This window comes from Spermophilus citellus (assembly GCF_964194105.1).
Source record: "Spermophilus citellus genome assembly, chromosome: 17".
Lineage (NCBI taxonomy): Eukaryota > Metazoa > Chordata > Mammalia > Rodentia > Sciuridae > Spermophilus > Spermophilus citellus.
Genome location: NC_138199.1, coordinates 25,084,348 through 25,107,981, shown reverse-complemented (window position 1 = coordinate 25,107,981; position 23,634 = coordinate 25,084,348). Strand labels below are relative to the sequence as shown.

General features: G+C 53.0%; 1 protein-coding gene across 2 annotated transcripts; it reads left to right on the top strand.

Moving 5' to 3' along the window:
* Positions 1-685: 685 nt before the first annotated feature.
* SMTNL2 (smoothelin like 2) lies at positions 686-22,174 on the top strand. Of its 2 annotated transcripts, none has more exons than XM_081272926.1 (8): positions 686-1,187; positions 8,407-8,494; positions 8,992-9,234; positions 9,787-9,862; positions 10,799-10,978; positions 11,949-12,066; positions 12,403-12,554; positions 21,220-22,174. In XM_081272926.1, the coding sequence occupies exons 1-8, from the start codon at positions 771-773 to the stop codon at positions 21,344-21,346; spliced, it is 1,401 nt and encodes a 466-aa protein (XP_081129052.1). In that variant the 5' UTR covers positions 686-770; the 3' UTR covers positions 21,347-22,174. The 2 variants fall into 2 exon arrangements, with proteins under 2 accessions (XP_081129052.1, XP_081129053.1); XM_081272927.1 differs by having other exon boundaries at positions 689-1,160.
* Positions 22,175-23,634: the final 1,460 nt, after the last annotated feature.

Below are 23,634 nucleotides of genomic sequence, written 5' to 3'. Positions count from 1 at the left end.
TCAGCCTCTCCTGGACGCCCTAATAGGGAGTTCTTTGGTGAGCCTGGAGCCTTTACTGACCACGGGTGGGAAGCATGCAAGGATCTTGCTACACAGAGTAGGAGAACTGGGCGTGGACAGCACATAATTGAAAAGACTGGAAGAGGACTTCGCCACCTGTCTCATTCTCCTTGAGGTCTGGTAACAGGCAAAGGCCCCACAGGTAAGTATGTGCACGTAAGACACTGGAGATGATGGGGACCTGGTGAAAGTCAGAACAGTTCTGAAGACCACTGCTGCTGCTCTCAGGTCTGAGAAGTGGGCATCCCCAACTCCAGTAGAACCCAGGCCCTACAGGTGAGAAAGAAGGCATAGCCCTCGGTTATGGTCCCCAAGGGCCAGGGCCTTCTTCCGGTGGATCCGCAGCGGCCCCCCCTTCCTGCCCCCAGGCCGCACGCTGCTCCTTCAGGGTCAAGAGGGGCTCGGACTGAAACTTCCCAAGGCTTTGCTCCCCTGGAGAGGATAGGAGGTGGCAAGCTCTCCATCCCGCACTACATAGAGAATCTCCAGGGGCGGGGTGTCCCTGAGCGGGACGGGCCCCGCCCCCCAAATCCCGCCCCCGCGCGGCGCCCAGTCCCGGGGCTCACGGGTCCGGCCCCGCCCTGCCTCCGCCCCTCCGGCCGCCCCTCTGGCGAGGCCAGTCCCCTACGGCCAGTCGCAGCACTGAGTTGCAGAGCTCCGATCCTCTCCCACCTCCGACGCGCTCTCCGATCGTTGCACCCTACACGGCCATGGAGCCGACCCCCGACGCCGCGGAGGCGCGCAGTGTGCGCGAGGCCCTAGGTCGCTACGAGGCGGCCCTGGAGGGCGCGGTGCGCGCGCTGCACGAGGACATGCAGGGTTTGCAGCGCGGCGTGGAGCGGCGCGTGGCCGAGGCGCTGCGCCTGGCTGGTCCCCTGGCGCGCACCGTGGCGGACCTGCAGCGCGACAATCAGCGGCTGCAGGCGCAGCTAGAGCGCTTGACGCGCCAGGTGGAAGCGCTGGGCTTGGCAACCGGGCTGTCCCCTGCGTCCGGCACGCCCAGTCCCCCGCCGGCGCCTGGGGTTCCGGACCGAGCGCCCCGCCTGGGTACTGCACGCTTCGCCAGCCATGCCACCTTCTCGCTGTCCGGCCGCAGCCAGGTGAGCCTAGGGGAGCGCTGCACACAGGTACGGGATCATGCGCGTGTGCCAAGGAGTAGGGTTCAGCGCCTTGGTGCGTCCTTCCCTCCCGAGTGCGTGCGCTCTCTAGCGTCTTTTGACCTGCAGGCTGGGCCTCCGCCTACCGTTGGGACTTGGTAGCGGGGGGGGGGGGGGGGGGGGGGAGGCGCACCACTACTCCGGAGTTGGAAAGGAAGGAAGAAGCCTGCTTAGTCTGCCCGCTGCACCTGTCTCACACCCCTTCCCTAATATGGAGTCAAGTCCTGTTTGCACTGGGTTCTGCCTCCCTCTTCCCACAGTCCCTCAACTCTAAGGGACTGGGCGCTGAGGTGCAGTCCCTGAAGGTTGAGTACCGCCTGGGGCCTCTCCTTCGTGTTGGAGTGGTCAGCACTCCCCTAACCCAGCCCTCCACTTCCATTCACGCGCCTCGTATTGCTGCTTCACTGAAGCCTGACCGCTCATGTTATAGATTAACCTAAACTGAGAACCTGAGGGGTGTGTGTGTGTGTCTGTGTGTGTGTGTGTGTGTGTGTTTTGGGGAGGGATGCAGTCTGATCTGGGTTGGTTTGGGAACTTGCCTACATTGCAGGGGGCAAATGCCTTACCGTGAAGAGAAGAGGGGGTGGGTACAGGTATTAAGCAGTGTCTAAATTCCTGGGTTCAGTGACTGGCCGGAGGCCGGTGTAGACCAGTTAGTACCTTGAACATGGGCCTCCCGGAGTGGCAGGTCCTGGATAGAATGTTTCCATGTGTGTGTGTGCAGTGGCCCTTAGGTGGGATTTTCCATCCTGATCAGCCATGTGCTCTGGGTTGGGTTTCCAGGGTCTGAGGCTGAGTAGTCTGGCCCTGCTGCCCCTCCTCCGTGCACTCTCTCACAGCACTCACATCTCCTGCTGTGGGCTGGGCTGCACCTGGGGCTGGAGGAGGGGCTCTGATAAAGCCTCTGGAGGTCCCAGCCTCTGGTGGAGAGGGCCCCACATTGAGCAGTGCTAACTGTGAACAGCCAGGGATGTTCTGCTCCAAGGAGGTCTTTGTGCTGGAGCCCCAGGCTACTAGTGCAGATGGTGGTATGTGGAGGGCTGTGCTTGCTGCCTCAGAAAGTCTAAAAGAACTTGCTGGCCAGGGTGAGCCTCCATGTGTAAGAGTGGAGGGTAGAATTGTGCCCTGGATACTGGAGAGAGGAGTTGGGCTTTGTCCCAGTGCCCCGCTTGAAGTGTCTGGAAACATGGATACACTTAAGTCTCTCCTATGAGCATGATAGTTCATATGTCCCTGGTATAAAATCACCACTGTGAGCTCACACGTGCCTAATAAACTATGTCATCGATTGTTTCTGAAGTATTATTTTAACACACATCTGCTACTTGTCTGTTTATGGAAGCAGCTGTCCAAGTTTTAAGAAAAATAATCTCAGAGTCATACATACATGTAGATGTGTACACATTTAGAAGTATATATGTGATTCTCTTTAGTTGTGATTTTCTTCAATGGGAATTCACCATTCACCAGGTCAGGCTAGCCCTCCTAGTAATAGGAATGGCATTGGGGGGCTGGGTAGGGAAGGGATAGGATTCTCCTTATATCTGGCAAGCTCCCTCAGAGATGGATAAAGACCAGTAACTTAATTATGATGATCACAGGAGAAAGGATGGGTCTCAGCTGGGGCAGTGGTGTGTGGACAGATTGCCTTGGACAGGGTCAGGGTAGAAACCAAAAGGTAGGGTAGTTTTGGGACATGAGAATGGGGGTGGAGAGAATAACCCTGTCTTGGGGGACTACTGGGGTTGCAGATCTGGGTGGGGGGGTTGGCTGGGAGAGGGTTGTGGGGCATCCAGGTGAGGATGTCTCAGTGCAGGGGGATCCATAGATCAAGGCTGGGAGTCAGGGGGCTTATGTGAGCAGAGCTGGCGGTTGGAGTTGTAGGGTGGATATGGTCTCCAGGTCCATTGCAGAGAAGGAGCCCTGGGCAGAGGCAGAAAAATTTGAAGCAAGTGAAAACCAGGTCACAGAATTGCCAGAAAGCAAGAAGGACCTGGATTGCCCACTCTTAGAAATCCAGAGAGGGGAGTCCTTCTGAAGAAGAGGTTGGGGTCAGGGATGCTGTAGCTGAGGATGGAGAGCCAGTTGGGGAGTAGTAGGTTGTGGATTTCAGAAAGGCCCTGGAGGCAGGGAGCAGCAAGTGTAGCTGAGCAGGCAAGCACAGTGGGTGGAGGATGGCTGGCCTCCAGTTGGGCCAGAGGGTGTGCAGCCCTTGAGTCTCAGCTTCCTGGGCCTGAGGCAGCTTCCCCTGCCTGACCCTAGAGGCGCTGGTCCCCACTGCTCTTGCAGACTATCCTCTCAGCAGCACTGACAAAGGTCTGAGACAGCTTCTGGTAATGAAGGGGCCTGAGTAGAGCATGCACATGCTCCAGATTGTGTGCTGTGACCCACAAGCAGCCTATGATTGGGTACTTGGTCACAAACAAGGAATCAGGGCCTCACGGCAAAACTGGAGTGTGGACAATGAACAGAGTCACAGCTGCTGATGTCTGGCCTTTCATATTCCATGTGTGTATGTGTGTGTATGTGTATGTGTATGTGTGTGTTGGGTTGGTTCTGGGCCTGAGGGTATCATCCTGTGCATACTCGATGTGTGGTCAGACCTTGTGGAAGCTGGTGTTACACTGCCCCTCAGAAACAAGCAATGGATTTAAACACCTTTTTGCTGGGGACAGTTGGAGTTGGAGATGGGTTGTACTCAACATATAAATGTGCTCCAAACTCAATTCAGAAGGGATTGATCGAGTAATCCACTTTTGAGTGCATACACCTTGGTCTTGCTATGACATGGGAGGAGGGGACACAGGTCTGAACTTAATGACAGAGGATGATCAGGGGCACTCAGGGAGGATGCAGAAGCCTGAGACACTGGAGCAGACTTTTGGAGCATTTGCTGCGAGGCTTGGGGGCATATCTTCCCAGCTAAATCTCAGTTTCCTTGTATCCAAACCAAGGCGGGTTGATCAACCTTGAAGGGCCCTGTTGAGCAGGTTGGGTAGTTAGTGCCCAATTAGTTGGGTTAACAAAAGTGTCCTGGAAGCCATTGCCATTGTGTGGCCATGAGGAGGGAGCCAGGAGCCCCCTGGGGGTCTGGGGTGGATGGTCACAACCTGAGGCCAGGCCCACTCCCCAGGAGGACAGGTCCACTCCCCAGGAGGCTGACTTAGGGCTATTCCCTGGAAATTTCAGCTGCTGAAATGAAGTCCCCATGGCTGAGGCAGCACAGTCCCTTAGGAACAATTGCCAGGAGCCGGGTGTCAGAGGCCCGACCAAGAAAGAAACCAGACTCTCTGCCTTATCTGCCTTCCTTTCCCAGACTCATCGTGTGATAAAAGAGTTTAATGCTTTAGGGAGAAGTTTGAATTGAGTCCTTTAAAACTGTGGTGTGAGTGGAGGCAGGGCAGGGCGGCCCTGTTAACCATCTTGGAACGGGGTTCTGCCTGTCATGGGCTGTGCCAGGCACACATGTTGTCTCCCGTGTTCACGTATGAGCCTGGGTGGACCAGGAAACACGGAGAAGGCCTAAATGATTCCCTCCCCCACAAAGATGTTAAAAAAAAAAACTTCTTCAGTAAGAGGGTCCTTTCTCCCAGAGTTCCTGAAATTGGACTTATCTCATCCCCTGCTTTTCTCCTGTGAATTTTCAGGCCTGGGCTTCCTCACCGGTCACCTTCCCCTCTCCAAAACAAGGCAGATTTGGGGAATCTTGGGGGTGCCAGGCCAGCTCAACAGGACCTGTCCTCAGGGCCAGGGCTTGGCAGTACTTTCTGCACTGATCCCCGTACACAGAGGTTCCTCCCTAGGACCCTCCCCAATAGCTGGGGCAAAGGAAGACAGTACCCCTACTGGAGGAACATGCCAGAAGCCCCTAGGGTGGGCTTGGTCCCTGGAAGAATAGCTTGCTCTACCTAGCTGGGCTTGGCCCTTTGGTGTCTCAGGGCTCTGTGACAGTCCCTCTAGGCGATGGTCCAGTCTCGCACCTTTACCTCCCTGTCATCTGATTAAGACAGGTCACTGCGGCCAGAGCTCACTCTGACCAAGTTTTGGGAGTCAAGTTTGTATTGTTGTCCTCAGTCCTCTGAAAGGCCAGAGTGCTTTGTGGATAGATCCCTGGAGTGGGGCAGGAGATCCCAGTCCTAACCCTTGACGTGGACATTGCCTTCAGCCACAGTGTGAGTTTAAGGGCATCCTTCCCCTTCCCTGGACTTGGTTTCCTTGTCTGGGTGATGATAGACTGGAAGGTGGCCTCTTGGTCTGAGGCCTGGGTGGAGTCCTTTCTTCAGGTGCGGAGTACTTTGTAGTGTGGGGCAGCGGGCAGGGGGACATGGGAGTCAGGACCAAGCTCCACACCCCAGCTACTGCTGCCCTGCTAGCCTGAGTTAGTCCAGCTTCTTCTCTTCCTTCCTGTGCTGGGGACCCCTTAGCAGGCGTTTGTCCAGCTGATAAAGAGGTGCACAACCTACTTCCTTCCTGGTCCCTGGGGCAGCATGGGTGGTGGGGGCCTGCAACATGCAGGGACAAGTGGCTGTGGGGGACTCCCCCATAAAGACCTACATTCCTGGGAAAATGATTTCACCATCAACCTGTCCCTCTAGGCCCCTTCCTGGACCTGTGAAACCTGCTGAACCAGAGTGGGGTAGATGGGGGGCCATGAGACCCCAGAGAGAGCCCTGGTGACAGTGGGGGCTGGGGTTTCAGCTGACCTGGCTGGTTCTCCTCCCCATGCTGGCTTGGTTTCGGGTTAGCAGTGTGGCTCTAGGAATGCCCTTCCTACTCTGGAGTATCAGGAGACACCCTGCCCTTCTCCAGGGGTCCTGCGTCCACCAGGCTTGGCCTCTCTCCTCCACCCTTCTGAATCAGAAGTTGAGGGCTTGCCTCCTTTCCAAGGCCAGGCTCTCCTCAGGTTCTAGGTCCTGTCCTCTGTCACTTTGCTAGGTCCCCACCTCACAGATGGTCCCCTCAACTTGCTGGAGCCTTTCTCTCAGCCTGTCAGTGTGGTCCTGCCTCTTTCATCTGGAGAACACCCCCAGACCCTTTTTCTTGTTCCCCTTGCATGACCAAGATGGGTGGCTGGAGATGAACCTGCAGCCCAAGCTGCCCGCTCCTTTCTCTATCCCAAGGTTGTCTTTTGCTCTCACTCCCAGGCCTCTGATTCCATTTTGATAACCATCACCAGTGACCTCTTTTTGGCTAAACAAAAGGGACACGTTTTCCTTAACCTTCTAGTCCTCGACCTCAGGCTGCCTTTGGACATGTGGCCTTCTTGATTCACTTCCCTCCCTGGCTTTCTCAATGTCCTGCTGGGTTTCTTCCTCACCTCTCTGGCTGCTCCTTCTATTCTCCCTCACAGAAATCTCTTCTGCTTCTGAGATGTGGGTGCCACATCTCAGGTCCCCCGCTGCCCCTCTGCTAGCTTTTCCTCTGCTGGCTCCCTGAAGCCCGTGGATCTTGTGACTCCCGTTTCCCCATCATCCGTCCTTTCTTTTACCCATTCGGTCTCGAATATCCAACTTACCTCCTTAACTCCCTGATGTTCCAGGGACCCCTGATACCCATCATGTCTAAAATGGAAATTATTTTGCTTCCTCCGCACTCAGTCCCCAAGCCTGGGCTTGGAGCAGGCAGGGCATTCTCTCTCTTGCATCCATCCCTCTTCCACTTGGATTCCTTTCTCCCCAAAGCTCTGAGTCCTTGCCCTTGCCCTCCCACACTCTTGCCCCATGACCCTTCCTCAGATCCCCGCCTGGGACTGTTGAGTTGATTTCGCCATCTGGACTCTCCCATTCATTCCACTCTCTCTGGCTTCTGAAGGATGCCTAAAATATGCCTTTGGCTTCTTTTTGCCTAAGGAGTCAAGTCCAAGTACTCCTGGCAGGAAGCTTGGGTTGTGGGTCATGCAGGATCAGAAGGCCTGGGCCTTGATGTCTCTCTGCTTTTGCAGCCACGGGTCTGCTGAGAATGGCTTTGGCTCCTCGTGCACCTGGCTCATTCTGGGTTTGGCCCAGGCACCCCTGCCTGTCTCTGGGGAACCTCCCTGCCCCTCGGGGCTGATGTGTATCTTAGGCATCTTTGTGCTGGCTCGTCACCATCTGTCTACCTGCCAGCTTGACTTCCCCATGGCAGGGTGGGCACCCTCAGCACTGCTTACAGGAAAACCTGAGCCATCTGAGGGACAAGTTATTGTCTGGGAAGCTTGTAAACTAAGGGGCCACCTTGGAGGTAGGTGTCTAGGGAGAGGCATGGCTAAACACTCAAGCCCACCCAGTGTGGGCTCTTAATCAAGTGCTTGGTTGGGATTTGCTTCAGTCTCCCCTGGCCAGGCTGACCCCAGCCCCACAGATACTGACACACCACACCCGTATTAGGAGGGGATGGGACCTAGGGGGGAGAGGACTTTCCCTGGCCACACAGCCTGGCTGTTCCTCACTCTACAACCCTGTCAGTGCATGTCCCCTTTCTGAGACCTCAGGTTCCACCCATTTGGTAATTTCTCAGATGGCACTTGCATCGTTTGCTCCTGTTTTTCAAAACGGAGACTCAGAGGGGACATGATGTGTCCCAGGTCTTACAGTGAGGTTGGCAGTTCAGCCAGAATCCCAGGCTTCACCCCGCTACCCCGCCTCTCGGTCTTGGCTCTCTGTCTGCCTCCTGCTGGCCCCAACCCCTGCTGCAGCCCAGGGAGGGTGGAGGGGTAGTATGGAGCCTATTAGCTCCTGCCCTCTGCACATCTGGGAAGTCTCATGTCACTGCATTTAGTGGAAAGGCCTCAGCATGAGGGGGCCTCTCCTGATGCTCATGCTCCAGAGGACCTTGTATCTTCTGGTTCCTGCTACTCCCATGTGGGTAGCCAAGCTGGGTGGCCCAGCTGGGAGGAGAAGGGTCCAGGTTCTCCTGACTCTGGTCATTTGGACCAGCCTGGGGGGAGGGGTGGAGCTGCCTGACAGTGCTTCAGAACCCTCCACCTTGACCTCTGTCCTTAGCTTTTTGTTTGGGCTCTGGGATGAGCCCTGAGAGGCTCTGTAGCTGGGGTGGGTTCATCCCAGCTTGCTCTTGACCTTGCTCACCACTGTATCTCCTGGGGCCTGTTTTCTCTCAAAATGAGGGCTGTTCACCCTGCCTGAACTAGGAGGGGTTTGGGAAGTGGTTTTGGGGGTGGGCAGCTGTCTCAGTGGTGTCCCTGTCTCAGCAGAGCGTGGACCATGATGAAGCCAGTGAGCCAGAGGTGAGACGAACCTCAAACTCATGCATCATGGAGAATGGACACCAGCCGGGTGCAGGTAGAGATGGAGGGATGGGAGAGGTGGCTGGAGAGATTTGGGCATCAGGGCCTCGGCCAGGCATTTGTCACAGCCATTTCTTGGTTGGGGGGAGGGAGGACTTGAGCCTGAGCCACAATAGGCAGAGAGCTTCCAGGAGAGCAGCCTCATTTAGTGTACAGTACAACTTTTTAAACACACAGGGAAATGGGAGATCTTGGATGGTAGTGAGCTTCCCTGTTTCTAGAGAAAAGCAAGCAGGGGGCTGAGGAATTGTCCAAACAATGAAGTGGACAGAGAGTGGCTGGCTGGCCAATTAGTGTTTATTGAGTTGGCTATGAGGGGAAGATGAGAAGAATCAGCTCTGATTAGGGCAGCAGGATATCCCCAGTAAGGGAGGTCAGGGGCCCTTCCTGGAGGAGATAGGAGGAGGGCCAGGGAGGCTGAAGCTCTCCTAGGGACTCTGAAGCTTCTCTGGCTGCCACGGCTGATCCTTCCCTGCTGGTCACATGTTCCAGGTCCAGGCGACGGACCCCCTGAAGTTGCCCAAGCTTTCTCGGCACCAGAGCCCCCCAAGCCTCGACCTGTGAGCCTCTCCTTGCGGCTGCCTCACCAGCCAGTCACGGCGGTCACCCGAGTCTCTGAGAAGTTCTCTGGGGAGACCTCAGCTGCAGCTTTGTCACCCACATCTGCTGCCATCCTGGGGGGCTTCAGCTCAAGCCCCAGTGAGGCCACCACCCCCTGGACTCCCAGTCCCACTGGTATGAGCTCGAGAGAGTGGTGTGGGAGCCGAGCCCACCTCAGACAGGGAGAGGGAGGGCAGGGCTGGAGGAGGGTGACAAGAGACTCAAGAAGCCCAGGCCAAGCCCGAGCCACCTCTGCCTGTCATTGCCTGTCACAGCTTCCATTCCTGGTTGAAGCCATGGTTGCCCTGCACATTTGGCATAGTCCCCTCCGTCAGCACCCCAGGCCTTGTCTTGAGCTGTGGTCGGGTCTTATTGGTGTGTCGTGGCTGGGGCTGTGTGGTCTTCCAAAGGTGGGTTTGGGGACAATGGTTTCTGGTCACACAACACAGGAGGCCCTGGGCTCTGCCCTTGAGCAAGGTAGGAGACAGTTTAGAGGACCTCTTGGATGTCACTGCTGTATGTCCCTATTCTCCTTTTTGCTTGGTTTGTTGAGGCCAGTTTAGCCCAGGGTTTCTGGTTTGTCCAAAGTGATGCCAGATAAATGGGGCAGGGCCAGAGAAAGGGAGGCTGTGGCCAACCCTCTCTAAGGCCAGGCTTGTCATTTCTCTCCCTTTCTTCATCCTACAGAGAAGAATTCCTCTTTTATTCGATCTCTGTCAAGCTCTGGCTTCGGGACAGTGACAGCAGGCAAGCGCAAGGACAGGTGAGTCTTTCTCCCTAGGTGGCTTTTCTGCTCTGCCTAAGGCCTAGGCTGCCCAGGCCCCCTTCAGGGAGCTCCCTGTACCAGCTCAGAAGTTAGTACCCCCCTGGAGTTGGTGCTCCCCAGAACTAAGGCTGTGGGGTTGGCTGGGAGGGTGTGAGCAGGGGGAGTGAGGTCATGGGATTGGCAGAGAGATTCCTTTGGAGAAATATGGTGGCAGCTTGGCAGTTAAAAGATTGCAGGGGAGTTTGGGGTCTCAGCCCCCATAATAGGAAGGAGGGCAGAAGGATGTCCCACTTTTTCTTCCTCCATCCGCACTGGCTGGAGGGTCCCTCAGAGCTAGGCACTCCTGTCTCAGGATGAGCAGATATGTGGAGAGGCCCAGGAGCTGGGGCAGGGTAGCAGGGGCTTCCCTGTGTAGCAGGTACCCCCAGCCCCACTCCCGCAGGCCAGCTGAGCTGTGGTTGGAACTGGGGGTGGGAGTGGGAGTGGCAACTGGGCTGGTCTTTCTATCTTTGAATAATAAATAGAGAATGTGGCTTTCTGGCAAATTGTTGGGGGCGGGGAACATCAGGGGTCTTCTTTAGTTGTGGAGGAGGGAGACTTGGCCCTGGTAGGGCTGGCTCAGGGGATACCTCCTGGCCTCTCTGGCCACCCCCAGGCATTGACACCTGCCAAGGAAAGGATTTATGTCCAGAGAATGGGCCCACCCTCCTTCCACAGTCAGGCCTGGCCTGCTTCAGACAGCAACTCAGTTCAGAAAACCTGCCAAACCAGCTGAGGATGGAGCAGGTGGGGCTTGCTTTTTGACTGCCGCCGTAGTGCCCATCCATCATGGTACAGCCTGTCAGCCTCTCTCCCACTCGGCAGGGGCTGGACCGGGCTTAGGGAGCTAGTGATGCCAGGTCTGTGTTCCTGATATGCTGCTTCTCTCCTTAGCCCACCGTTGGTGACACCACCCCAGTCACCCCCATCCCCACAGCTGCCAGCTGTGACTCCGGCCCCTCGCCAGGGGGAGCGTCGCAGAGAGCTGGTGAGGTCGCAGACACTGCCCCGCACCTCAGGGGCACAGGCCCGGAAGGCGTTGTTTGAGAAGTGGGAGCAGGATACAGCGGGCAAGTACGGACACTCACCCCCAGTTCAGGCCCTCCTCCCCACATCAGGCCCAGCCTAGACTGGGGTCAGGCAGGCAGGGCATAGTAAGGCAGGGCCCTGACCTGTTCCCCAGGTGCATAACCTGAGACTAGCCCTCTGGGGTAAAGTTCAAGGTCAAGGTTGAGTCACAGTGTGGGTTTATGGGGAGTAGAGACTGTAGAGGGTCTGGGTCAGGCCTGATGAGGGTCCTTCCCCTCTATTCCGATGCACCCCAGTCTTCTATACTCCCAGTGTGCCCAAACCACCCTCGAATCTGAATTTTTCAGGATTGTCACTCCTTTAGTTTCTGGGTATGACCAAGGAGTCTGGCAGGGGTTGGTATTCCTGGTTGGAGTTGGGAGACCATGCTGCCGTTGGGCTGGACTTGCCTGAGGACCAAAGAGGTGACATGGCAGGTCTCAGGGGCCGGCTGGCCACCAACATGCTCTGGAGAGATGGGATTCTTGATTCTGCCTTTGCATATTTATTCAACCCCCTTTTTGGTGCATGGTATTGCTATCTTGCAGGTGCAAGCGGTGGTGTAGGCACTCCTTGCTCAAGTCTAGGGAAGAATCTCAGCCAGGAAGATCCCCCCTGACCCTATAGTCAGCATCCTGACCTTAGCCATTAGGAAGTGTCCTTGGAGCCCCAAGGAGGAAACCATCCCTCCTGCCAGGAAAGAACCCTCAGGAAAGGAGGACTCCATTGGATTACCCAGGGCCCCGATTACAATTGCAAAAATTCTCAGGGTCCCTGGAGGGCTGCAAGGGGGTGATGATGGTTCTTCCAGATACCATCAAAGGAGGCTTATGGTACCTGGGGCTGTGCTGTGGGGCCTTAGCTGCACCCTGACCCAGTGTCTCCCTAGAGTGAGCAGACCTGGGGGCTGTCTAATTGGGTGGTGTACAGAGGTCCTCCCCGCAGCCCCCACAGCAGGCCTGCCCTTTTTCCACAGGGGCAAAGGTGAGGCCCGGGCCAAGCTGAAACGGTCGCAGAGCTTTGGCGTGGCCAGCGCCAGCAGCATCAAGCAAATCCTGCTCGAGTGGTGTCGCAACAAGACCCTGGGCTACCAGGTGAGCCCTGGCCCAAGGCCAGCCAAGCTTCGTCCCTGAGCTTGTCTTCCTTGATAGGGCAAGAGCCCGCCCAGGCTGAGGGAAGGGGCTGGAGCTGGAGACATGGTCCCTTCTGAGCAGGTGTCTAGCCACTGGCAGCTTGTGCTTAGAGATTTTAGGAATCCAGATCTAGGCCTGAGCAGCCTAGTCCGGCATACCTTTAGCAGGGAGGTCTGGCGACGACTTGTTGATGAGCTGGGTGATGGTGGGCTTTGGGGCGGGGCTGGGAGCACCTGCTCGTGGGATTGAATTGGGTGCTCCCACCCCTCACTGACCCCCTCCTGGCCTTGCTTGCAGCACGTGGACCTGCAGAACTTCTCATCCAGCTGGAGCGACGGGATGGCCTTCTGTGCCTTGGTGCACTCCTTCTTCCCCCATGCCTTCGACTACAATGCCCTGAACCCTGCGCAGCGGCAGAAGAACTTTGAGTTGGCCTTCACCATGGCGGAGTAAGTGTGGCAAATCCTGCTGGCTACTAGCTCCAGTCCAGACCCGAGTACTGTTTCTACCCCAGGTGGGGTCTGGGAGTAGGCAGGACATAGAGCCCCTGGCCACATAGTTGAGGGACCTTGAGGCCAGTCAGCCCATCTTCCTCTTGTACAAATGGGAAGATGGAGGCATGGTGAGGGATGTACTCGGTGGGGCGAGGCTTTCTCTGTGCCTGGTGTTCCTTCCCTTCTTGCTGGTGCTCAGCTTCTTGGGTGCAGCATGGAAGAATGACCACAGAGCCTGAGCGACAATGGAACAGGGTCCCTGGGGCGGTGGGTCTATCTTGTCACACTGGTGAACAGATACAATTGCTTGGATAAACCCCAGCTGCTGTCCAGAAGGAAACTGGATGATATTTGGGACATTTCAAAAGTAGATTTTGCATCCCTAAATACTATTTTAGATTTTCTGTGAAATGCTCAAAATACCAGCTTAGTTTTCTGTAACTATAACAGAATACCGGAAACTAGGTAATTTATAAAGAAAAAAAAAGGTTTATTTTGGTTCTGGAGGCTGGAAGATCAAGGTTTTAGTGCTGGCATCTGCTTGGCTTCTGGTGAGGGCCTTGTGCTGCCTAGACTCAGGATGGGAAGAGAGAGGGCAAATGGGCATATATGCAAGAGAGGAGAGGATAAAGGGGTTTGAATGCTTTATAACAACTGCTCTCAAGATAATGAACTCATTCTTGCAGGAACTATGTTAGCCTCTTCAGGAGGACAGATCACTTATGAGCCTAATGCCTCTTAAGGGCTCTCCACCCCTCAGTGCCATGACATTGGGGACCAGTCCTCAACAGGAGCTTTGGTAGGGGCAAATCCTCTTTAAACCACGGCACTTGCCTCTTCATGTCCCACTCATAGGAAGATTTAGGGAGGGAGGGAGGAGCAGTTCTGGGATTGGGACGTGCTTGAGAAACCAGTTTGGAATTGGGTTATTGGCCAAGGGCAACCCCTAGAGCAGCAGGAGAATTGGCTAAGTTTAGTCTATCTGTCAGGGCCCTGGCGGAGGGTGGGTGTCCATTCAAACTGGGTGATGTGTGTTTCATAGAGGGACTCTTTCCAAAGGCGTGGGCAGGAGCGAGAGAAAAGGAGCAGGCTGTGTGCAGTAGCACGTCTGGGGTGACTGCAGTGCAGACCTGTTACTAGCCCTGGGTGGTTATCTCTCTGAAACTGGAGGGGACACAAGGTTCATGGAGTCAGTTCATGGCTCTCTGATAGGAGCTGTGTTTCGGGCAACTGCATGTGGCCAGGTCACAAGACCCAGCAGGGAAGCAGCCCTGGGATCATCCTTGGACCTCCTTCCTCTCCTGGCCTCATACCCGGGGGCTGGTGCTGGCTGACCCCAGAGAGCCGGAAGCCATCACTGTAGCCCATCATAGCCCCCTGGGGGTAGAAAGCAGGGGACAAAGAGATCCTTAGAGAGAAGAAAGGCCCACTTCAAAGTTGAGTTTCCCAGACTGGGGGCACATCGGTCATTCTCTCCCTGCCTTTGGGCTCTGTGTTGTCAGCCTCTAAGGTCGATCTCTAGGGGACCATGTGAGTTTCTGGTCTGGGTCCTCAGTGCTCATATCCTCCTGTGTTGAAAGGGCCTCTCCCCACCTTGCCTGCCCTGCTCACTCCATTCTGGGCCTGACCACCCAGCCCAGCCCCCCATGCCAGGCCCTGAGCCTGGCCAGGGAGGAGGTGGGGCCAGTGGATCTCACACCCCACCCTTGGTATGGAAAGCCCTCCTGGACCGACAGCTGCTGGCTTGCTCTGGGGCAGAATCAGGCCTCTGGCTCTGAGCTTCTCTGCCTGACGTTTTGGAATATCCGCATGGGCCTGTTGTGTCGTCTCGGGCGATGCGCTAGGACTCTCAGCCCCTTTGGGGTCATAAGAACTCCATGTATACTTTAAAGCCTTGTCTTTCTTGGCTGCCTGGGATTAGTTGTCATCCTAATAGCAGAAACAGCTCTGGACGGGTGTGTTATGCAACTGGATCCAGACGAAGGTGGTGTGATGCCAAGTGTCGCGGCACGATGTGGGGAGGGGGTGGCTCAGAGGAGGAGGCCCAGCTGCTTGCAACACAGAAATGGGGACTGTCAGAAATCAGACTGTTAGAATGTGTGGGGATTGGGGCTCCTCCTTGGGCACCTCCAGATCCACCCCTGCCACGGGAGGCCATGCTGGGAATATAGAATTCTTCACCATTTATGTCCAGTGGGCCAAGCAGTGCCAACTCATGCCCTGGCCACCTTGGTCACCCTCAATCCTGGGCCAAGCTGGGCTGTGGCAGGGAGAGGGACACCCTGGGCCGTGGAGTGGTGGCCTGGCGCCCCAGCTCCCAAAGAAAACAGCTTCCCTTGGCAGCTGAAGCCAGAACCATTCCAGGCTGCGCTTTCCCAGCACGAGGTTTGAGTTCACGGAGCCTCCAGACTCCAAACAGATGTTTCTTCTATTCCCGACCTGGGGGAGGGGGAAGGGGTGGTGGAAGCTGGTCTAGGCTTTGCCTTCTCCTTTCCAGAGCAAACAATGGGGTGAAATTCTCAGCCCTGCCTCCCTGCAGCCTGAGCCTGCTCTGGCTGGGGAGGGGAGGAGGCCGCTGAGATGGGGCTCCTGAGATCAGCCCTGGCTTTTCTGCTGACTCCAGGGGGGTGGGGAGGGGCGCCCCGCAGTGGGCCTGTGTGGGGAGCTTGCTGAGAGCCTGGGAAAGCGCCTCCCCGAATGAGTCACCCATGAGATTATCTCACAGGTACAAGTCGGGGAGAGGGCTGGGTAGATGGGCCGGCCTGCCTGGGGCCTTTGAGAAGGACAGCCACTTGGACAACAGGTTAGGAAAGCTGTTGGGAATCTCGGGGACACCTGCTTGAGGATATGAGCTGTGGATGTCTCAGGTGTCCCAATGAGGTCTGCCAGCAAAATCCGAGCGGATGCACAAGGGTATGGAAAGCCATCAAAAACCATGGAGGCAGGGAACAGAGCTAAGAGAGGCGGCTTGGGAGCAGGCAGCTGGAGATGAGAGAAGCCTGGTATACCATCAAGGCATGACTTTCAGAAGGGAAAAGACAGGTGGTCCCCAAACCATGCATCCACCTAGCATCGGGGAGGCAAAGTTGTCAGCTCCTCTGGTGAGCAAGTGTCTTTAAGGCACAAGGACTGGAAACGTTTGGAGTAAAAGTGGTGTGTGCAGCCCCTCCCCCCCGCAATTTCTGGGCCCAGAGATTCCTTGTGGCCTAATCTGTGTGAGTGATGCAGTGTTGACAGCGGAGTGAGCTTCCCTTGCCTGACAGGTGTTCAGGGCCTGGAACAGGGAGGACCAGTCCCTTTTATGGAAGGGCTGAGTCAGGCAGGCGCCTGGCCCTTCTGCACCTTTCCTCCCCACCTCTCCACAGAGCCCAGCGCAGGACGCTTCCCACTTGCCCTGCGTGGAATGTGTCCTGCTCTCTGGTTACGCCCCAGCAGAAGGGGCTTCCAGGCTATTTGTAGTCTCCATGTGTCTCTGTCTAAAACCAGACAGGAGGCAGCAGCCCGAGCCCTGGCTGTATTTAGAGCAGGCTTAAAAAAAATAAAAATAACCCCCCAAAGTCCCTCCTCTGTGTCCCTTATAGGCCAGCACTATGGTCGCTGAAGATCACAGGTGATGGGAGTAGGAGAAAGCCCTCCAAACTGAGTGTAAGCAAGTTCATGATGTAGGCCAATGTCTTGCCGTCTGGTGGCATTGGAAGGGATCTGTACTTCTCTTTTGGATTTTTCCATGGAGTCTGAATTAATTAAAACAAGCTTGGACCATGTTTATAAAAGCAGTTCGTTTAAAATGTAAAAGGTAACTGGGGCTTCTGATATTTTGAGGCTTAATTATTTTGATAAAAGTTAATGGGGCCGGTTGTGGTTGGTACATATCTGTAAACACAGCCACACACTGGGCAGGCGAATTCCAAGTTCAAAGCCAACCTGGGCAACTTAATGAGACCTTGTCTTAAAATAAGAAATAAAAGGGGCTTGGGTGTAGCTTGGTGGGGGGGGGGTGGAGATGTGTGAGGCCCTGAATTGAATCCCTAGTACTGAAAAGACAAATAAACAAACAAACATAAAAACAAGTCAGTGGGGACATCATTTCTTTCTTTTTTTTTTTTTTTAGAGAGAGAGAGAGAGAGAGAGAATTTTTAATATTTATTTTTTAGTTCTCGGCGGACACAACATCTTTGTTGGTATGTGGTGCTGAGGATCGAACCCGGGTCGCACGCATGCCAGGCGAGCGCGCTACCGCCTGAGCCACATCCCCAGCCCCTGGGACATCATTTCCTTTTTCTCCTACTGGGTCTCCTGAATTTTATTCATCCTGTGTCTGCAGCTTCTAGGAATCTTGTTACCATTGTAGCTGGCACCAGCCGAGGGAGAGTGTGCTCTGTCTGCGGGGACAAGTTGGAGTGGAAGGCATGTGCCCATGAGGGTCTGGTGTGCACCATGCTGTGGTCTCAGATAGGGACACTGTTCTACGTGGAGACTTGGGAGCTCCCCAGGGAAAGAAGTAGGTGAGGGGCAGAGATGGTACAGAGAAAGAAAAGAAAGAGCTGAGAGATGGTGGCCACATGTTACATACTGTGACCCCCTGTCCCCCAAGTCTCAGAGACTCCATATTCTCATCTGCTTAACTTAAAAGTGACAGTGGGATAGGGTAGGGAATAGGTGGATGGTGGCCCAGGCTCCTGGTTGCCTTCTGGGGAAGTCACTGCCTGGCATGGGAATGGAGGTGAGGCTCCACTGATCTCAAAGCCTTGCTGCCCGGACAGGGCAGGGTATGTGGGTTGGAGGGTATGCAGCCTCTGGATGAAGGAAGGGGTTCACGCACCCTCCTCTGCACAGGTTGGACAATTCTGGAAAATGCCAGAAATCAGAAGTCAAAATTCAGAGGAGAGGGTCCTGTGCTCTTTGGGGGCACAATTAAGGAACCAGAAAGATTTCATTTTAGGAATGGATAGGAAGCTTCTCTTTCAGCATGTCAAGGGCTATTTTATGGGGAAAAATTAGACCGAGAATAACCTGTGGGGACAGTAAAGGTAGAAAGCACAGAGGAGGGCAGGGGTTGTAGCTCAGCAGTAGAGCATTTGCCTAGCACGCGTGAGGTGCTAGGTTCAATCCTCAGCACCACATAAAAATAAATAAATAAAATAAAAGCATTAAAAAAAAAAGAAAATAAAAAGAAAGCACAGAGGCAGAATAGCATGAGCCACATGGGCAATGGCTTCCTCAGGATTTGAGCCACCTGGAGAGGTTGGAATGGTCCCTGGAGGAAATTAGGTCCCTCTCCCTGGTCGTCCTAGAGGTGAGCCAGCCAAGGCAGGGTCTTGATTGAGCTGGTTGTGCTTCTGATTGATGTGTTTGGACAGGGTGATGTTTGAGTTCTCTTCTGAGGCTGAGGTCCTGGGGTCCCAGGGCTGTCCTCATTTAGCGTGTGGGGGGGCACTGAGGCTACCACTATTGGTGGTGGTAACCTGGGCTCATGTGAAGCCTGTTTGCATACTTGGGATCCTGTAAATAGTAGGCCTGAGAGGGAGGAGAGAGAGAAGGTGCTCTCTCTGTGGGGCAGGGGAGGAGGAAGACACCGGATGCCAGTGATATTTCTGCAAGGTGAACTCAGGTCCTGGCTCCTCTGAAGAGTTCAGATTTTTTAGTCCTTGTCCACAAAGCACCTCTGCATGCCTCCCCTGTTCAGAGGGCTGACCTCCCTGACACTGAGCTCTGGCCTGGCCTGCTCTTTGGGCCAAACCTACTCTTTACCCAACAAAGCTGCTGGATTCTCTTACAGGCCACCGCTCCAACCCGAAAGGGAGGCGGAGATGGGATCCGGGACAGATGTCTCCATTTCGCCTTGACATTTGGTTTCTGATAGGAGCTCTGGAGTCTGTCCAGCACCACTGAGCCAGGCCTGGTAGTAATGTTACAGTCTTTGTCTCTGGAGCGCACGGTTCAGGGTGCTACCTTGGTGCCATGTCATGGTAGAAGCTGCAGGAGTCATGCAAAGCTGGCTTCAAGCTCTGTGGTGGGTCTGAGGAGCCCTGGTTTACTCACTGGGGTCTTCCCTCTGGCTGGGCTCTTTGGGGTTCAAGGTGCATAGGGACATAGTGTGGAAACACCATCTCTTCACAAACCCCGTGGAAGCAAGAACTGAGGTGTACTTAATTTTCTTCTCAGGTAATGGGCACGGAAAGATGAAGTGATTGGCAAAGTCAGGATCTGAACCCAGTTGTTTAGATTTCACATTGAGTTTTCTTCTCCATGATCCTCTGCTGCATAAAGTGAGGTGTGATAATAAAAGCAACAATAGTGCCGGGCGTCGTGGCGCACGCCTGTCATCCCAACGGCTTGGGAGGCTGAGACTGTAGGATCGCAATGGAGGATCAGCAACGGCAAGGCTCTAAGCAACTCAGTGAGACATTGTCTCTAAATAAAAACAAAATAGGGGGGCTGGGGATGTGGCTCAAGCGGTAGCGCGCTTGCCTGGTATGCGTGCGACCCGGGTTCGATCCTCAGCACCACATACCAACAAAGATGTTGTGTCCACCGAGAACTAAAAAATAAATATTAAAAATTCTCTCTCTCTCTCTCTCTCTCTCTCTCTCTCTCTCTCTCTCCTCTCTCACTCTCTCTTTAAAAAAAAAATAGGGCTAGGGATGTGGCTCCATGGTTGGGTACCTCTAAATTCAATCCCTGGTACCGCCCTCCTGCAAAAAAAAAAAAAAAAAAGCAGCAATAGTAATAATCTCCAGCAGTCATGGAGCTCTTTTGATGTGCCAGGTGCTGTTTTGACTGATTTTCATGGATTAGCTCACTAATCCTTCATGCTACTCTGTGAGGTGGATATTATTCCAGATGAGGAAACCGAGACCTGGAGAAGTTAAGTGCCTTGTCCTCAATCATAGAGTTAATAAGAGACGGAGCTGGAATTTGAACCCTGACAGTCACGCACTGATCAGGGGGATAAAGAAGACTGAGAAAGCCTGGAGCTGCAGACGCACACACAGCTACGGACAGAAGGGCACTGGCGAGTGGGACAAATGCACTCACGGTTGCCCTTTTGGATCTGCCTGGTTTCAGGCCGGCTACTCCTGGTGTCCAGGAGTCCTGGGCATACTGTGAGCACAGTCAGAGGGGGCAGGGGTATCACTTGGCATCGACAAGATGCCTGCTGCCCCGTCAGGACTCAGTGCTGAGATGAGCAGGGCTCTGTGTCTTGACTGATGAAGTCCATTTTCCTGCGTCCTGGAGACCCCTGCGAGGCTACAGTTTACACAGGAGTCTGTGTCAAGGTGCCCAGAGTTAGACCCATGTTTCCCAGAGTGTGAGGCACAGTGTCTGCAGGTGGGGGAGGAGCGGATGCTGGAGATGGGGTGACAAGATGATTTTGAGCAATTCTTTAAACATCCAGCTATGCCCCATTAGTACTTTGTAAAATTACTGTCCTGGTTCAGCAATTTATAGAAGGTGGGGAGGGGGATAAATATGAAAAATGGAGAAAATATCAGTAAAGAAAAGAATTTCTGTGGAAGTGTATTTCACATATATCATCCTTCAGTATCCACGGTTCTAGGACCCGCCTTGGATACCCAAATCCACAGGTGCTCAAGTCCCTTATTTAAAATGGTGTATTTGCATATATCCTGTGCACATCCTTCTGTAGACTGGAGATCATCTCTGGGTTACTTATAATACCTAAAGCAATGTAAATTCTATGTAAATAGTTGTTATCCTGTATGGTTTAGGGGATAATGACAGTAAAAGACAAGTCTATATGTGTTCAATACAGATGTGATTCTTTCTTTAATATTTTCTTTTTTTAATTTTTTTTAGTTATAGTTGGACCCAGTACTTTCTTTCTCATTTATTTTTTAATTTTTTTTAATATTTATTTTTTAGCTTTAGGTGGACACTAAAGTGCCTCACACGTGCTAAGTGAGTGCTCTACTGCTGAGCCACAACCCCAGCCCTCTTTAATATTTTCAATCCAAGATTGGTTGAATCTGTGGATGTGGAACTTGTGGTTTATACTGTGCTGACTGTTTGTGTGTGTGCTGAACTCATGATGAAAACTATTTTTTCTTTAAGAGAAGAGTTTTTAAAATGCTAATTTGGAAGGCAAACGGGTGTATTTACTTTTTACCTTATTGGTTTTACATTTCTTTTTATAGTTTGTGCTAATTTTCCACAGGATAATGAATACATTGTTACTTAAGTTGAATTCACTTAAAGTTAAAGTAAGTCTATTGAAATCAAAATATGAATTGTAGCTGGGTGCAGTGGCACATGCCTGTAATCCCAGCTCCATAGGAGGCTGAGGCAGGAGGATCCCAAGTTCAAAAACAGCCTGGGCAATTAGTGAGACACTGTCTCCAAACCCAAAAGGACTGGGGATGTAGCTCAATGGCAGAGTGGATTCAATGCCCAGTACCACTCACACACGCACACACAAATTATAGCATAGGTGGTTCATGATTGTAAATATGGGAGCTGGGGAAATACTGTGTTAGACAGGTGACCTGGAGAGCACTTGAATGCTGAATTCTGTTTTGGGGACATCGACGACATCCCAGTTGCAGAGGGGCTGGCTGCTTGCCGGGACCATCCTTTGATGGGGGCTTCTGTGTTTCAGGAATCTGGCCAACTGTGAGCGCCTCATTGAAGTGGAGGACATGATGGTGATGGGCCGCAAGCCGGACCCCATGTGCGTCTTCACCTACGTCCAGTCGCTGTACAACCACCTGCGTCGCTTTGAGTAAAGCCGTGGGACCCGGAGAGCCAAAGAGCAGCCCAGAATGGGACTGTGGGGCTGCTTGTGTTCCTGAGTCAGGATGACCCCGGGAACAGCTGCCGTGGTGTGAGCTCACTGTTTGTTCTGTGGCGTGTGACAGTGTGCCCCTTCGTGCCCAGCCGTGTTACTGATTAAAAGTATGGCTGAGCTGTGCTGGACAGTACTACCACGGCCCAGGGCTTCCAAGAAAAAGGAAAAATTCCCAGAGAGAGAGAGAGAGAGACAGAAATTGGTGCTAAGTAATAATCTTCCTAATGAAATGCTTGCCTGTGTAGATTTCGGGATGCTAAATTATGGTTTTCCCTTTGGTGAATTGGATACATTGGCTGATAGGGTTCCATTGATTACCAAGTGTTTTTTATCAAAATACCCAGAGCCTTTTTTTTTACTTCCTCACACTATTGTAGGTTCCTTTCCTCCCTCCCTCTGGGCCACTGCCAGGAAACAGACCACTTAATCAGCAGCTTGACAAAGAAAACTGAAGTCTGGGGAAGAAACAATTTAATCATGCACAGGTCCTGGGCAACGGGTGACCTTCAAGTCACCTCTACTCTCTGGGGGGAGATGGGAAGGCTCTTGCCTGGGTCCTACAGTGCTCCTCTTCTTCCCAGGAGGCCCAGCAGGGGTTCAGCTGAGGATAGGCTCTCTGGAAGCTAACACTTTTGGGGAAAGGTAGACCCTTTGTGCTGAGTTTTTATTTGCATCTTTTTTAGAGGATTTGCTGCAGGTATTTATAAGAAGTAATTCCATCTGTACCACTGATTCATTTGTACATAAAAAGATGTGCTGAACATGGCTTTTGGAATTTGTTATTTCTGTTTGGGAGATGTGAGTTTTATGAATAAGAGACTTTGCGTATATTCAAATGAAGATCTGATTAAATCCCATTTGAACTGTTCTTGCATCAAAACCGCTTGCTGGAGAAGTCGAAAATGACATTTGCTGTCTCCCAGTTTGCGTGTCAGACACCCATCTCCATGTTGTCTAAGGAGCATGAACAGAAAATTCCCCTTACAGATCTGTCCATTGGATGTTGACAAATGTGTTATGATAAACTGTGGCTCAAGATGGAACATTTTGGGGGTGTTTTTTTTGGAGGGGTTATTGAAAAAAATTTTTTTTCATGATGCTGGAGATCAGACCCAGAGCCTCACCCACGCTTGGCAAGTGCTCTACCACTGAGCCACACTCGAAGCCCCTGGTGGCCCATCAAAAGTGCAGGTTTAATTTCATGGCTGTTCGGTGGTAGGATTTAAAATCTTTTTTTTAGTTATACATGGGCACAATATCGTTATTTTGTTTATTTATTTTTATTTTTATATGGTGCTGAGGATCGAACCCAGTGCCTCACATATGCAAGGCAAGCGCTCTTGTCACTGAGCCACAACCCCAGCCCAGTGGTGGTAGGATTTTAATATAAAAATTTTTAGATTCTATAAAGCTGTAGCCATTACCTTATACTTATTCGAGAATCATTGTATAACTGGATTGGATTTTGTCCCTGGATTTCTAAAACTTGTCTTTAAGGAGCTAATATGGGTCTTCCTCTCATGCAATAGGCTCTAAACACTGACGCCAATGTAACATCATGGAGATGCATGTACATCCCTCATGTTGGGTGCTGGGGGCAGAAGATCCTTGGTGGTGGGGGAGTTGGGGAGGCTGGAGGGCCATGGCAGACCTTACAGGTGACTGAGCAGTACTTCCAGTAAATTTGTTTGCAGGTTTCTTTTATTTTTAATTTTTTAATTTTTAAATTTCTTTCTGGTGCTGGAACCCAGACCTTGGACATACTAGGCAAGCAAACTACCATTGAGCTATACCCTAGTCCTTAGTGGATTTGTTTGTTCAGGCTGTAGCCTTGGCATCTTTTGAATTCTCGCACAGTGGGATCCATTCCCTCTCTAGTTCTGCTGTTGCTCATAGGCTTGGGAAGGTGAGCCCTATTATTAGCAGAGACACATACTGGAGCTTAGAGTTTCAAAACCCGAAGCCAATGCGGGAACACCAGGGCTCTATAAAAAGCATGCCTATGTGTTACCGAGCACTCACACATGTTGAATGGAGCTCTCCTGAGTTGTAGACGTGCCTTGCCCCCTCCACACATAAAGTACAGCAGATCCTGCTGGAATGGGGAACTGTTTCTCTTAAACTTTAGGAATGGTTCCCCTTGTGTGTCTCTTGCAGAATAAGATGGACTAGATATGTTTGAAGTCAGTTCTGTGATGCTCTTTGGGTGGGGAGGTGGAATGAGGG

Coding starts and splice junctions, on each gene's coding strand:
- SMTNL2 (XM_081272926.1), top strand. CDS start 771: ATGGAGCCGACCCCCGACGCCGCGGAGGCGCGCAGTGTGCGCGAGGCC. Junction 9,235..9,786: donor CTGGACTCCCAGTCCCACTG/GTATGAGCTCGA, acceptor TTCATCCTACAG/AGAAGAATTCCTCTTTTATT. Junction 12,555..21,219: donor TTGGCCTTCACCATGGCGGA/GTAAGTGTGGCA, acceptor TCTGTGTTTCAG/GAATCTGGCCAACTGTGAGC.